This window comes from Bubalus bubalis, chromosome 3 (genome assembly GCF_019923935.1).
Source record: "Bubalus bubalis isolate 160015118507 breed Murrah chromosome 3, NDDB_SH_1, whole genome shotgun sequence".
NCBI lineage: Eukaryota > Metazoa > Chordata > Mammalia > Artiodactyla > Bovidae > Bubalus > Bubalus bubalis.
In genome coordinates, this window is record NC_059159.1 from 50,732,307 (window position 1) to 50,748,706 (window position 16,400).

Below are 16,400 nucleotides of genomic sequence, written 5' to 3' on the forward strand. Positions count from 1 at the left end.
CTCTATAATATACAATAGCTTCCCATTCTCTCTGTACATCCCCCAGCTGCTGGTAACCTCAATCTACCTGTTTCTATAAATTTATCTATTCTAGATATTTAAGTAAAATCATACAGTATTTGTGGTTTTGTATCTGTCATATTTCACTTAGAATATTACTTTCGAAACTCACCTATATTGTAGCATATATCAAAGTTGGTTGAATATTATTTTGCTGTATATCCACAACTGACTCTTGAACAATTTGGAGGTTGGGGCACTGACCCTTTAGGCCAGTAAAGAAAAAAAAAATTCTCATATAAGTTTACAGTCAGGCCTTTGTATCCATGGATTCAACCAACAGTAGACCATGTAGTACTGTATTATGCATGTACTGAAAAAAAATCTGTGTATTAAGTGGACACTCAACAGTTCAAACCCACGTTGCTCAAGGGTTCTTTTGTCGGCGGATACTTGAGTCATTTCTACGTTCTGACCAGTGTGAAACATTCTGCAATGATCACTAGCATACACTTACCTGTTTGCATCCCAGTTTTCAATTCTTTGGGATATATATATCTAGGGCTGAAACTGCTGGGTTATATGGTAATTTTTGTGTTCATCTTTTTAAAAAACCACCAAACTATTCCATAGCAGCTGCTCCGTTTTACATTTTCATTAGCAATGCATGAGGATTCTAGTTTTGCCACATTTTTTAAAAAATTATTTAAAAAATTTTCCTTCTGGTCCTGGACTTTTCTGATTTCTGATTCTATCAATTTGCTCTAGATTTCATTAAGAATTTCTATTTTTTTCTTGGGTCAGTTTAGGTAACTCTGTATTTCTAATAAATAACCTATCTGGTGTGGTTTTAATTTTAAATGGGGGAGCAAAGCACTGTGCGAGGAGACAGATACTGCTGGTTCCCTAACCAAGGCATTTTCCTCATCTCATGCTTATTGGTAGAACCCTGATTTTGTGAGGCACTGACTCCTTTCTTATAGGACTCATGAGTAAATCATTAGTTTAAGCCAATCATTTAAGCCAATCCTAACATAGTGATCCTATTCAGATTGCCAGTGACTGATTCAGAGGTAAACAAATGATCTAGCTCTGCCTAATGAGACACAAGGGTAGGTCAGCTTGGTGGTTTCCAAGAAAGGCTCTTTTGTCATCAGAGATAAAATACAGTCTGTCTTCTGCTGGACAATGCGGAATCTGCATGGGATACCTCAAACCACAGGAGCATTCTTACAGCCACTGGAGATTAGAGGAGTGAAAAGATGGGGAAAACCTAGTACCCTGATAACCTCTATGAATTCTGAATTAACCTACTTTGGAGATACTTGACTTTTACATATATTTTTAAAATCAAATTCTTTGTATTTTTACAGTGTACTGCTTACGTGCCCATGTGTGTGCATGCTCAGTCAGGTCTGACTCTCGGTGACCCCATGGACAGTAGCCCGCCAAACTCCTCTGTCCAAGCCATAGAGGGCTGATACCTGGGTTTGTGACCTTTTAGTTTGTGGATTGTACGTTTTATTATCAACATCCTTTTTAATTAACTAATGGGTTTTTTATACTGAATTCTGCTTTTATTGTTGATATTACTGTTTGAGGCTATTTTCTTTTAACAGTATATAGCCGGGTTTCATTTTTTCACCTTCTTGGCAGTCACTGTCTCTAGATAGGGGAATTGAACCCATTTACATGTACTGTAATGACACTTGTATTTGATTTTGTTTCACATTTTTCATTGATCATACTTAGTTATGTCCTCTATTCTCTTTGCTTGTATCTTGCTTGGACACGTCTTCAATCATTCTTACCACTCTACTCTCACTATTCTAATTTGGAATGTCTATCATGTTTTTCCATTAATCAATTTATTATATACCCCTCCCTAAGCACTGACAATGTTTGAACATTAAATAATGACAGCCATTCATATTCCCTGCACCAAGATGAGACTGTTATAATACTTCCTTATAGTACTACATTTTTCCAAATACATACTTTTAAAATAGGCTATCATATATGCCCAGTATAAAGCAACCTGAACATAATAACATCAGCCTCCACCTTCTATCCAAAAAGGTTTTCTGCCAACTTGAACATACTAAGTTTTAGGGATATATATGATAAAATTTTGAAATCTCTAATATTTAAATCATCTTTATGTTATAAATATTTTAAACCTAAAATTTTAAAACTTTTCTTCCTTGCAATTTATGAAATGTTAGTAAACTGTTCACATGCATCTTAAAACATTTATTTTCATCATCAAACTACTTTTTGAATCACCTAACAGTTTTTCAGAGTAAAACATTTTCACTTGTTTGAAAATTAGCACTTTTGAGCCTGGTATAATGTCACTAGAAATTTTATCCAAAGGTACCATCAACCATTTGCAAAGAATTAAGACCACTGGGCTTTCTCCTTCTGCCTAAGACAAGTGGACATCCATAATTTCTGCAACCAAGTCACTTAATCCATTACATTTCAAAGAAATATTCAAGAAGCCAGTTAATAAAGATATCTAACACATCTATAAGGCTATGATTTCCAGAGTAATTCTTAACATATTAAATTCCAATACTTTCTTTCTTTCTTTTTGGCTGCATGGGGTCTTCCTTGCTTGCAGGCTTTCTGTAGCCGCAGTGCGCAGGCATCTCACTGCAGTAGCTCCTCTCATTGTGGAGCACGGGCTCCAGAGCACACAGGCTTCAGGAGTTAGAGCACATGGTTTCAGGAGTTCTGACACTTCAGCTTCAGTAGTTGCCTCACATGAACTATAGAGCACAGGCTCTGTAGTTGTGGAGCATGGGCTTAACTGCCCCAGGGCATGTGGAATCTTCCCAGACTAGGGATCAAACCCATTTCCCCTGCATTGGCAGGCAGATTCTTAACCACCGGACCACCAGGGAAGTTCTTCATTACTTTCTTAAAAAGAAAATTGGGGCAGGTGATCTCTATGAGTTTCCCAATGCTGGCACAGGCTAAGTTTTCAGGTTAACATTTCTTTCCCAAATAGTATTTTGTTGTTTAAAACAACAGACTTGAAAGAACATCACATAATAAGAGGGGCTTTGTAAGGCAACTCTTCAATTTTCAGGTGGAAAAAGAAAATCATCTTACATTTAGGTGGTAACTGAGAATTTATTTCCTTATTTTAAAAAACACTTATTTCTTTGGCTATACCAGGTCTTGGCTGAGGCACTAAGATCTTTGACCTTCCTTGTGGTACGCTGGATCTTTCAGTTGCAGCATGTGGGATCTATTTCCCAACCAGGGACTGAACCCACACTTCCTGCACTGGGAGCTTGGAGTCTTAGCCACTGAACCACTAGGGAAATCCCTGTTTTTTCATTTCTATAATTTCCTTTTCATTTCCAGTTTGAAAAAAAAAAATCCTTATATAAGACATATTACAAATTCACAATTTGTTCTTCATGCTCTTTCTACTCCATTATGTCTAGTATATATTACAATACTCACTATTTATCACTGTTTCTACACTACCTTCCCCTACCTTGAGATTTGCTATTACTGAACTTTTATCTGGTTAGAGAAATTTCTTGACTGTTTTCCTTAGGAAAAAGACATGGAGGTATATTTGGTCTCTATACACTTGAAAAATTTGAATTTTATCCTAAATGTTGTATAGTATTTTCAGAGTAATTGAGATACTGCTATTGTCTCCTAGCTTCTAATTTCTACTTATTCTTAGATTTCAAGAAATTCATCTTCCTAGGGCTCAGGGTTCTTTCTTCAATCTAGATTCAAGTCTTTTCCTCTCGGTTTGGCAAGTTCAATTTTTCACTTAAAATCCCCCAAATATACCAAAATAATAACTGTGGTTATTTCTGGGCAGCAGGGTTACAGATCATATTTATTTTCTTCTTCATAGATTTCTGAATGTTTTCGATTTGTTTGGTAATTGACACAGGCATACGCAGAACAAAGTTATTAAATAGAAAAATTAAAGTAAGAGAAACTAAGTCGTGTCTTCAAGGAAAAAAACAAAGACTGAGAAATGGTACCAGGTTTAACAAGATGATTCTCCAACATCTGCTCTATACTGCTTTCATTCCATCCCAATTAGAAACTGATTTTGTGCTATTAAATTTAAAAACACACTCTTAGATTAGGCTCAAAACTCCTGGGGCTGGCTAAAGGATTTCATTAGCATCTGTTCTCCAAAACAGAGTTTTCCCAACTCAAAAGCTAAGAATAATTTAATCTTTTTTTCAAACAATACTACTATAATACTAAAAACTTTATGTATGCCTATCATGACCAAGAATTTATCAAGTATAGCTGTGCAGAAGCCAATTTTATTCTGAAATTTCAAATTCTTAAGAACAAGATGTCTAGGTATACAGGCAGTAAGCTAGTATTATAAACAGATGTTTCTTGGCACAGGCATTTTTCTATTCATATGTGTTTGTTCTAAAGACAGCCAAAACAGTAACTGAATTAAAGTAACCTATCCAATATTTTCCTCTCTCCTCCTTCCTTAATGTAGACCCATGAGTTCATTTGGAGCAGTAAAATGCACAATTAAAAACGTTCTGCTCCCCAGACCACGTTATACTGGTTGGGGGATATGCAGAGTCTGTCCAGCTTTCTAGTTTCGAAGAGAGGTAAGCAAAGAAGACAGGCCTAGGCTTCTAGGAAAACTATTTTTTCTGTCTGAAAAAAAGAACTCAGCTGGCATGAGCCTTTTGCCCTTCTCCTTGCCTGTAACATTTACCAACATAGTGAGCTACATGCTAAAGTTAATAAAAGACAGGAAAGAGAAGAGGAGCCCTAGTCCTGGGAGAAAACAAAATCTTTTGGTTATATTGATGTAAAATTTATATAAGAGCCTTAAAATCAGACAGACAAGAGAAATGTTAGCTATCCAAAAGAAATAAATCTGACTTCATGAGTAAAAAGCAAGCATATATAAGAAGAAAATGTTATACCTGTAGGTCAAAAGACTGCCTGCTATGAAAGAGGAATCTACAATGACATCATACAAAATGGATTGTTAAAATTCTAAGTTAACTAGTTCATACACAAAGAAACATTTAGCTAGCCCCTAAAATCCCATGATATATAGTCAAGTTTCCTATTCCTAGGCAGAAGTGGAGAGGAAAGATGACACAGATTATTTTTTATCAGTACTACAAAGTATAGGCCCAATAACCAATCCTTTTATAGCTTCTGCACACAATTATTATTATTATTATTATTGGAGCTTCCCTGGTGGCTCAGATGGTAAAGAATCTGCCTGCAATGCTGGAGACTAGAGTTCGATCCCTGGGTCAGGAAGATTCCACTGAAGAAGGGAATGGCTACCCACTCCAGTATTCTTGCCTGGAGAACTCCACGGACAGAAGAACTTGGTGGGCTACAATTATTGGGGTTGCAATTATTACTATAATTTATCATAAAATATCTCTGGGCAATTGTCCTAAGCTTCTAAAATATTATTTATAACTAAGTTTCTACATTATACTTCAGGATTTGAAGTTCTGTCTAACACAAGTGAGCCCTGTATAAAACAGTATAATAACCTCAAAAGACTGAGCAGAGAGCATTAGTAAATGTTAATATAAATCAACAATGGTTTTATGTAAAAGAACCTATATTCCAGCTCTCAAGAGGTTCAGATTTAATTAACTCATTTCTAAGATACACAAGAAATATCATCACTTATTCAGTAAAAATATAATAAATTCAGTAAATTGACCAGACTCTGGTTAACTTATGACAAAGAATTTCTTCATTATTTTTTAAACTTTATTTCAACTTTCCTTTAGTTTTATATATTAAAAAAATTCTTTTAAAGAAATGTCAAATCAAATTGGGGGGGGACACAGAGAAAACCTACATGAAAACAGCTAAAACTAAATGCTACATGTACAAAAAAATAAAGATCATAAAAGCACCGAGTCCTTCTGAATTTGCTCGCCTTTAAGTATATCTGTTAAAAAATGAATTTTCAAGAAGTTATTTATAAGTAAAATATTAATCAGGTTATGTACGATTCCAGAAATGTAAACAAACATTTCTGTTTGTTACAAGCAAACAAAAAAACACCCAAGAAAAAAGTATATTTCTTCTCCAAGCATCCAGTGCCTAGTGCAGCATTCTATAAATATTTGTTGAATGAATGAACAAACGAGGTCTATGACAAAGAAAAGAGATATATATAAAACACAGTCTGGTTCATAATACTTCAATCTAAGCTGTCTGTAGCAAGATAACTGTGTTTTGGAGATGAGAGACAGGAGACCAGACTAGTGAAACTGACACATGAATGTCATCTCAGAAGGTTAATCAAATGTTGGCGTTTGCTTAGATGAGCTAGAACTAGAAAAGCCACTAACACCATTACAGCATGTAACACAGGACCACTCCAACTTACCTCACACAACATTCTACTGCACGAAACCAATGAGGCATCTCATCGTGTAGAGTACACAACTGAAGGCAAGACAGAAAAACCTTCTCGGCATCACTGTACCAGCCTGCGTCTGAAAGAAAGCCACCTGAGGACAAGAGAAACCAAAATCTTCAGATAATTTAACAATCACCTGAAAGCATGCTTACCATGAACGTTATCTAAAATGGAAAAAACCTCTGTGCTTTCTAGTCCAAAACAAAGACACCAACTATGAAATTTAAAAAAAACTTTCAAACAAACTAGCGGCATTAGATCCAAGTTGACACCCTGAATAAGGAATCAAGAGTTTTAACCCTCTAAAAATATTCCACTGACATTTTCCAGTTAATTAGCCACTATATTTAGTGATTTTTCTAACATTTTCATCATGCAGGGTTAATGTTAACTTTTCAAATAAACTTCATCTTCTTACAATAAACCACATTACAGAGGACACACAGATTAAAAGAAACAGTAGTGCTAGATCATCTCAATTTTTTTTTTTTTTTTAGCAAAAAATCAAATCGCTGTCCTTCAACAGTCCTAATGCACTGAGCATCTGGGCATCACCTCCTTAGAATAATACTGTCCATCTTTTTTGAGGCTCATGACCGCCTCCTAGTGGTTTAATACATTTTTTGATTGTACCAACTAGTCTTAATAGTGTCAACAGGAGCTGGGTTGAAGAAAAAATATTTTGCTCAGTCTGGTGTTTTATGTTTAATTGTGTGTAATGAAACAAATATTTTAAATGGAGAGAAGTGTTCTTTAGAATATTTCTTCCCCTAAATATGATTATTATTTTAGGGTGCTCACTAAATGACTGGATTAATGAGATTGTAATATTCATATTAAGCAATCTCCTACTCACCCTCTCAACATACTGGGCATTGTGCTGGTTATTAGGCTATCATGTTTTTCAGCTTCAAACCAACCCTTCTAGGCTTTGATGACACAGGGCTAGGACTCTATTATCACATTTCTCCTTTGCCAGTTGGTTCCCTGGTAGTCTCTACCAAAGAAGGCATTAGAGAGAAGGCTGCAAGACTGCAGGAGTAAGAGACACTCCCCAGTACCTTCCGGTTTCTGTCAGAAAGGGCTCTGCTGACAGTGCCCACAGGTAACGCTTCTTTACTCGGGCAGTGCAAATCATCTCTGGAAGTCAATTCCAGTTGCAGATTTCCAACACTTACAGCTCTAGATGCACAGTATCCCATCAAACAACTAGTCACTGAGGTGCCCCTCCTCGAGGTCACGATTCTAGACCCACGGGCCCTCTTCTCAGAACTCTGAGGCACCCGCACCAGTGGAGCAGGGGCCCAGCTTTGCGATGACCGTGCAGCTTGTGGGATCTTAAGTTTAAAAACCTTTGAACTGTATACTTTGACTGGGTAAACTGCGTGGCCCATGAAGTACATCTCAATAAAGCTGCAATTTTAAAAAAAGTATACATCACACAGACTTCTGGTATGAAGTTTTTTCACTGTTTCAGTAATTTTAGGATCAAGACTGATAATATAGTTGTTCAATCTGGCTCCTTAAAGAGGGCAGATTGGTATGAGTGTAGAGACAACAGAAGAGCTCAGTGAATATTAGCCTTCCTGCCTTTCATCTTCCTTGATACTAAAAATCTACCACACAGATATTTACAAGACCATCTAGGACTAAATGGATGTCAATATTAACATTCATCAAGATCACAAACAGTCTACTGTTAACAGACATTCTTAAGTCATAATTCTGTGTTGCAATTTATAGTCCATGGGACTATCAAAGGATAAATGCTGAAAATTCTTTTTGGAAAAGAATGTTGAATTCCTCCAGCAAACTGTCTATGACCACTACAAAAATTTTTCTCTAATATTGAAGGAAATGATCATGAAAACTTGTTGATGAAGAATATATGTGGACATGCAAGAGAGAAAGAGACATACACGTTAATGTGAGAAGTTAAAAATGAATGGTAGACATATGTAAAATACACGACCAGGGCAAGTTTGATGCATGAAGCAGAGCATCCAAAGTTGGTGCTCTGCGACAACCCAGAGGGACAGGGTGGGGAGGGAGGTGGGAGGGAGGTTCAGGATGGGGGGGATGACACATGTATACCTGTGGCAGATTCATGTTGATGTATGGCAAAAACCATCACAATATTGTAAAGCAATTATCCTCCAATTAAAATAAATAAATAATTTTTTAAAAAAAGAATGGTAGAATGTGATGATGGGACAGTCCTGTATCCTGATGGTAATGGTGGTTATATAAATACTTACATGGAATCAACTGCATAGAAAAAGCACACACGACAACTCAAAAATCAAACACTCCAGTTAAAAATGGACAGAGAACCTGAACAGACATTTTTCCAAAAAAGACTTACAGATGACCAACAGATACATGAAAAGATGCTTCTCATCACTAAATATCAGGGAAATGCATATCAAAACCGCAATGAGATATCACCTCCTACCTGTCAGGATGGCTATTACCACAAAACAACAATTAACAAGTATTCATGAGAAGGATCCTCCTGCACTGTTTGTAGGATTGTAAATTGGCACAGCTACTATGGAAAACAGTATGAAGGTTGCTCAAAAAATAACAAATAGAACTGCTATATGATTCAGCAGTCTCACTTCTTAGTATTTACCCAAAAAAAGGCAAACACACTAATTTAAAAAGATACATGCACCCCAATGTTCACTGCAGCATTATTTATAACAGCCAAGATATGGAAGCAACCTAAATATCCATCAATAGATGAATGGATAAAAAAGGTATGAGATACATTTATACACACATAGAGTACTATCCAATCACAATTTTTTTGAAAAGGAGAAATCTTGCAACAACACAGATAAATCTAAAGGTTATCACGCTAAATGAATTAAGTCAGAGAAAGAAAAATATCATATTACCTCACTTATATGTAGAATCTAAAACCAAAACAAAACGAAAATAGAGTCATAAATACACCAACCAAACAGCTGGTTGCCAGGGAAAGGAGGTAGGGATGGGGTGAAATAGGTGAAGGGGATTAAGAGGTATGAACCTCCAGTGAGAAAATAAATAAGCCACAGGAATGTAACATACAGCCTAAGAAACATGGTCAATATTACTGTAATAACTTTGTATGGGGACTATACTTGTCATGCAATCATTTCATAATGTACACAAATTCCAAATCATTGTGCAGTATGCCTGAAACCAACATAATATTGTAGGTCAACTACATTTAAATTAAACACACAAATGAGTATATATAAAAATCAATGAATGTTAAATATTGGATTGGTCAGAAAGTTCCTTTGAGTATTTCTGTAAGATGTTACAGAAAAACTCGAACAGACGTTTTGGTTGACCTAATAGGTTTGTAGTCTAGGTAAAACTATTAAACCAGTATCAATTTCCTGGTTTTGATAGTGTCAGTGAATCCACAATCATTTCAAAATATTTGACAAAAAAGGGTAGCAATAACTTCAATAATAAGTGCCTGAAACATATTTACCTATGTAAATAATTTATAAAAGGCATATTAAAATGTTATGCAAAAGGTAAACAATAGTTTTCTGTACGTGTAGCATAAAAATCTTTTTAGAATCCTTTTCCATTTATGTTTTCAATATTCTTGAATATGCCCACAAGAAATGCAGATTTACCCTCATTTTAGAGATGGGAAAGCTCAGGTCCCAAAAGAACTTTGCCCCATGTCACAGCTATGAAAGAGGTTTGGTAGCAGTTTGACACAGTGGGAAGGTAAGTGGTTGGAATCACAAACCCACAGGGCTCTAAACTTAGCTCCATTACTATGTGACTTGAGCAAGTTACTCAACTTTTCTGAGTCTATTTCCTCATTTGTAAAATGCTATTAATACCATCACATCACTGGAATTTCACGAGGGTTTTTTTTGAAAGATAGTATTTAAATGCATAGTATAGCCCGTAGCACAAAGTTAATGTTCAATGTATCACACCTAGTTCTTCTGATGTTTCTCTCATAACCTCCTTATGTTGACTTTGGGAATGTACTGGGAGAATCCTTTAATGCCAGCAGGTTTAATTCTGAGTCATGTCACAGGACAAAACACTCCTCTATTTCACCATCACCTACCTAAGACAAAGCCAACCTGAATGGCTTTCTCCTTTACTGCAGCATCTGATTCTGCTATGTAAGAGCACCGTCTACTGAATGAGTAGGCTAAGACTGAAGCAACTTTCACACCATGATCCATCAAAGCCTGGAAACAATGATGAAGCAAATGTCTGAAAGAGAAGGAAAAGGTCATTATTGTTATTATAAAGGTAACATATTTTGTCCTTTTTGAAAACACGTGCCTTTTTGAAGTAATAATACCATTATTTTCAAAGATGGGATAAGATAAAAAGCAGCTTTTTGCCTATGATGCCATAATAATTCACAGTTAGCCTAGTATTTTTCACTCAGTGGATCCAGTGATTCTGTATGTGTACACTGATGACTGTGAAGGATAAAATGAACTTCTAACATCAATTTTAAAAACCAAATTATCTTGTAGTTCAACAATGACCCAATTTAAAAATGGGCACTAGATTTTAACAGAGATTTCCAATGGCCAATAACCACAAGAAAAGATACTCAATATCATTAGTCATTAGGGAAATGCAAATCAACTCACAAATGAGATACCACTTCACACCATCTAAGATGGCTATAATACTACTTAAAAAAAAAGTGATGGCAAGGATATGGAAAAATTTGAACCTTCATACATGGGTGCGTGTATGAGTGCTAAGTCATACTAGTTGTGTCCGACTCTTGCGACCCTATGGGCTGTAGCCCACCAGGCTCCTCTGTCCGTGGGGATTCTCCAGGCAAGAATACTGGAGTGGGTTGCCAAGCCCTCCTCCAGGGGATCTTCCCGACCCAGGGATCAAACTTGGTCCTCTTGCATTGGCAGGTGGGTTCTTTACCACTAGCGCCCCCTGGGAAGCCCTCATACATGGTAGCAGGGACATAAAATGGTGCAGCCGCCATGGAAAACAATTTAGGGGTTACTCAACCTAGTTACATATGCACACAAGACAACGCTATGTCCACACAAAGTCTTGTCCATGAGCACTCACAGCAGCATTATTCATAATAGCCAAAAAGTAGAAACAACCCAAATGTTCATCAACAGATGACTAAATAATCAAAACACAGTACATCCACATGACGGAAAATTATTCATAAAAAGGAATGAAGTACTGAAACAACCACGAATGAATCTTGAAAACATTATAAGTAAAATTCAGTCACAGAAGAGCATATATTATATGATTCCATTTATATGAAATGTCTAGAGTACATACATCCAGAGACAGAAAGTAGATTACGGGTCAGCCAGGGACTAGGGGTAAGGGGAAACAGAGTGACTGTTAATGGGTACCACATTTCTTTTTGGGATGATGAAAATGTTCCAGAATTAAACAGTGGTGATAGTTGCAAAAACTTGTGAAAATACTAAAAACCACTGAATTGTACAATTCAAAATGGTGAGTTTATGGTATGTGAATCATCTCAATAAAAAAAATTGTTTTAAACAAAACTGTAAATAACCAAGTCACTGCTTTGGATAAAGGGGAGGAAAAGTCAAACTACATGCTTTTAGTTTCACAAATACATTAAACACTTACCAAGGGATTTGGACTTGGTGAAAGATAACCTGAGAGATGAAAGAGAGGTAGTCCACTAAATCTTTACAATGGCCATCTTTAGAACTGCACAGAGAAATTCAAATCCCAGAAAACTAACCTTTTCTTAAGGGATTTTTTAGGCAAGTTTTCCTATAGCCTTCTTGTCCCAAAATGAAGTTCTCATCTGTTATTTTTCTATAGACTAATTTTAATTAATCAACTAACCAAGAAATTTCTCTTAGGCTAAGTACACAGGCCTCATTCCCAAGGCATCCCTAAACAGTGAAAAAATGTGATTTACTTGTTGATTACTGTATTATCCCTTTCTAAAATACAAACTCCATGAGGAAGAGACCTTGAGGAACTTAATCACTGCTGTAACCAACATCTAAAACAGTATCTGCACATACAGGGATTCTAACAAGTATTTACTTAATTTTTTGAACAAATGAAACAACTTGCCAATGTTCATACTAGAGATTATAGAGTATTTTGTAAAACTATATTCTTATTTTCCTAGAAATGTAGGTTAGGAAAAAGAAATGCCATTTAAATTTAGGGAAGAATAACAGCAAGAACAATCAAAGGCCATGTCACCTACACCTTCATATAACTCCTACCACATAATAGCCAGAACACGGAAGATGAATTCATTTTTGTTTTTTGAACGCAGAAAGCAAGGGTGGTATTGATGGTTTCAAAACAAAATGAATGTAGTTAAGGCTACTGAATTGTAAACTTAAAAAATGATCACAATGGTAAAATTCAGAATATGTATAGTATAGTTTACCACAATTGTTACAAAATGAATTTACCTTTTATCCAAAGCTCTCAATACTTTACCAAAAACTTCCAATTCACAAAATTCACTGCCCAATTGACACAAGCGTCCCTGTTGGTATAGCTGAAATTAAAAACAAACAAAAAATAGATCACTGAATAAAATTTAATGCCAATTTCTACTTAAATGATACTTATGAATATAATTTCATGGACTTAATATTTCATGAATTATGAATACTGCTCAAAGTTACAATTACACAGTAATATCAGAAAATATGCTTATGCTAAGAGAAATGTAATACAAAACTAACAAATCTCTGTAATTCACATAATAGCTAGATATTAATATTTATAAAAGAGTATCTGGTAAACACTAAGTAACAAAAAGTCCTATATACTGTAATTATCTATTAAACATTAAAACAGTTATAGTCAAGAAACAACTTTTTTCCTTAAAACTGGATAAAGTAAAATTATCAAAATAATAGCAAAGATAATGTTCAGAAGCCAGAACTAGGCACTATGCCCCATTAAAGGCTCTTCAGAACACAAGAATCTCAGATCAGTACTGGGCATGAAACTTCACAAGCAGACTAACAGTACATCATGTCTAAAGCAATCCAGTATGGCACAATTTCTAATCATGTCACTCATTTATTCCTTTTGCCTGACTTTCTAAAACTTCCATTTAAAACAGTATTTAAATAAATGTATTAAATGTTTATCCCAAATAATACATACACACAGTTAAAAAAAATACTATTGTCCCTCTTTCCCGTGCCTCAACTTCACATGTTACTCAATTTATATTTGCTATACAGCGCCTTATGGAAGGCAGAGATTTTGCTCCATCTACTCACTTTTTACATTATAAGCACTTAACACTTAGCTCATTTGACAAAAACATGGGTTTCAGAAAGAGGACATACTTCTGAATTCATTATCCAAATAGGCTAGTTAACTTGGTGCAGGGAAAACATACTTCAAACTCAGCCAGCAAACTCGGGGATAAATCACTAGTCATGATGGTGGTGGAGAGTGTGTGTGTGTGTTGGTGGGGGGATGTATGGGGGGGGGGGTGTTAGTCGCTCAGTCGTATCTGACTCTTTGCAACTCCATAGATTGGGGCCCGCCCAGCTCCCCCACCCATGGGAATTTCCAGGCAAGAATACTAGAGTGGGTTGCCATTCCCTTCTCCAGGGGATCTTTCCAACCCAGGGATCAAACCCTGGCCTCCTGCCTTGTAGGCAGACTCTTTACTGTCTGAGCCACTAGGGAAGACTGCCAGTCATATTAGGTAGATATAGGACTACCATGCAACAATGACCACTTTGCAGGGACTTCCCTGGTGGTCCAGTGGTTGGAATCCTCATTCCAGTGCTGGGGATGAGGTTCGAACCCTGGTCAGGGAACCAATATCCCACATGCCACAGGGCAACTAAGCCCGTACCACGACTACTGAGCCTGCATGCTCCAGAGCCCATGCTTCCCAGGAGAAGGCCACGTAAAACAACCAAGACTCATCACAGCACGCACGTCCCCCACCCACCGCCCCGAAGACGTCTGTGAACCATCCATGATGACTGCTGGGGGGGAGAGAGGGTAAGAACTACCTCCCACATGCTCAGGAAGGGGAGGCAGAAATGTTACCTTCACACAGTGGTTGGGTACTCATATTAACCATAAACCTTCCTAAGAAAAATTTGCTATTTTTGGACATGATTATGTTTTCTGTGGTAAAAATAAATAATAAAAGAGCTTCTGGGAATGCATATGATAAAATTCACTACCATCACATACATCTTCACGATTAACCAACAAAGGAAAAACTCAGGAAAAATAAAGCTGAGAATCTATAATCAAACCCCTATTTTGGGACTTACCAGTATGATAAATTTCTGATTTAGGACAGAAAAATGCAGTTAACAAAATACATACATATACACACTTCAAAAAGAGTTTAGGACAAAAAAACCTTAGTCTCTTATCAAAATAACCCATTAGTAAACGTAATGCTTAGAATTTCTTTTATAAAATATAAGAAATGAAAGTTATACCACTTTTTTGCCTTTCACTAGTCAAATAAACAATTAAACTGTATGTTCTATAACTATATGTTCTATAACTCATAATATCCCTTTAATTCTGAAAATTTCCTAACAAAAGGGGTTTGAAGGAAAGCCATAAGCTTAGTTACCATTTTAAATATATTAAAAGTATGCCTATTGATAAACACAAGCTTTTTTTCTTTTTTAATCTCTCAGCAGTTCACTTTTTCTAGCTACAAATGGGTCCACATTTAAATTGGAGGTAAAGAATAGTGATTTAACTGTTTCAAATCATCCAATTATCTTTTCATGCACAGCAGCCATACTTCAGTTAAAAAACAAAACAAAACACCTTATCAGGCTTCTCCCCCCAAATGCAAATTTATACATTATATGAACAGGACTTTTGAATACCAATCCAAAATAAACAGCATTTACTGTGCCAGGTACTGTTCTAAGCACTTTTCCTAAGCAACTCATTCTGTCCTTCCACAGATAAGGAAACTGAGGCATATAAAGTTAAATAACTTGCTCAAAATCATACAATTAAGAAGAAGCAGGGTGACAATCTGGCTCCAGGCAGTCTGTCTTTACATCCATGTTCTTTATAACTTATACTATAATACTTTTCAAAGGTATTATATCAGGAAGTAAGAAAGAGTATAAAACAAGCAATTTAAAACATTTTTATAGAAATAATAGAAGACAAATCCCTTCATAGATTCATGTATCTTATAGAGTAGAGCTAAGAAGAAAACTGAGGCTCTAGGTTCTTTGATAATGAGTCTTACATCAGATTTTAAAAAATTTGACTTATTTTAGTTCATTATTACATAATGTATTTTAATATTAAATTCTCTACCCACTGAGTAAGGAGGTTATAGACTAGCAACTACTTTTAGCTATTGATACCTTAAAGAAAATAAGAAAGAACAAATTTATTTTTTAGAAGTATGTAAACTATCTCCCAACAGGTACGAAAACAGACAATAAAAATACAACTAAAACAATATTGTACAAGTATGAAGATAGACCAATCAATGGAACAAAATGCAGAGTTCAAAAGCAGATCTTAGTATACATAAAAACTTAACATTTGATAAAGGGAGCATTTTAAAATCATTAAAAGAAAAAAATAGTTAATAAAGAATGCATAAAAATGCAGAAACAAAGTAAGGTACCTCCTGATAGAACAAAAATAAATCCCAGTCTTATCCAAGTTCTAAATATTAATATTAAACAATTAAGTAACATCCATGTTAAAAGTTATCTTGTAACACTGCCCTTCTAAAAGCATTATATACTACAGGTAAAATCATAAAGGAAGAAGAGATATGTGATTTCATAAACACCGAAAATGTCCATGAGTATAAAATACTGTAAACAAAAATTAAAAATATAACAAAAGTAAAATATTAGGAACACACTTATGTAGGATTTAATATCTTGAATACATAAAGAGGTGAAACTCCTGGTGATGTTTCAGAAGCAAGGGC

General features: G+C 35.6%; 1 protein-coding gene across 1 annotated transcript in view; it reads right to left on the bottom strand.

Annotated features, from left to right (window-relative positions):
• Positions 1-16,400, bottom strand: part of APPBP2 (amyloid beta precursor protein binding protein 2) — a 58,911-nt gene that overhangs the window by 27,429 nt on the left and 15,082 nt on the right. Inside the window, exons 2-4 of the mRNA XM_006065460.4 lie at positions 12,889-12,977; positions 10,530-10,681; positions 6,401-6,524 (exon numbers count right to left, since the gene is read on the bottom strand). Of these exons, the coding sequence (XP_006065522.2) occupies positions 6,401-6,524; positions 10,530-10,681; positions 12,889-12,977 (365 nt within the window). The remainder of the gene's footprint in view (positions 1-6,400; positions 6,525-10,529; positions 10,682-12,888; positions 12,978-16,400) is intronic.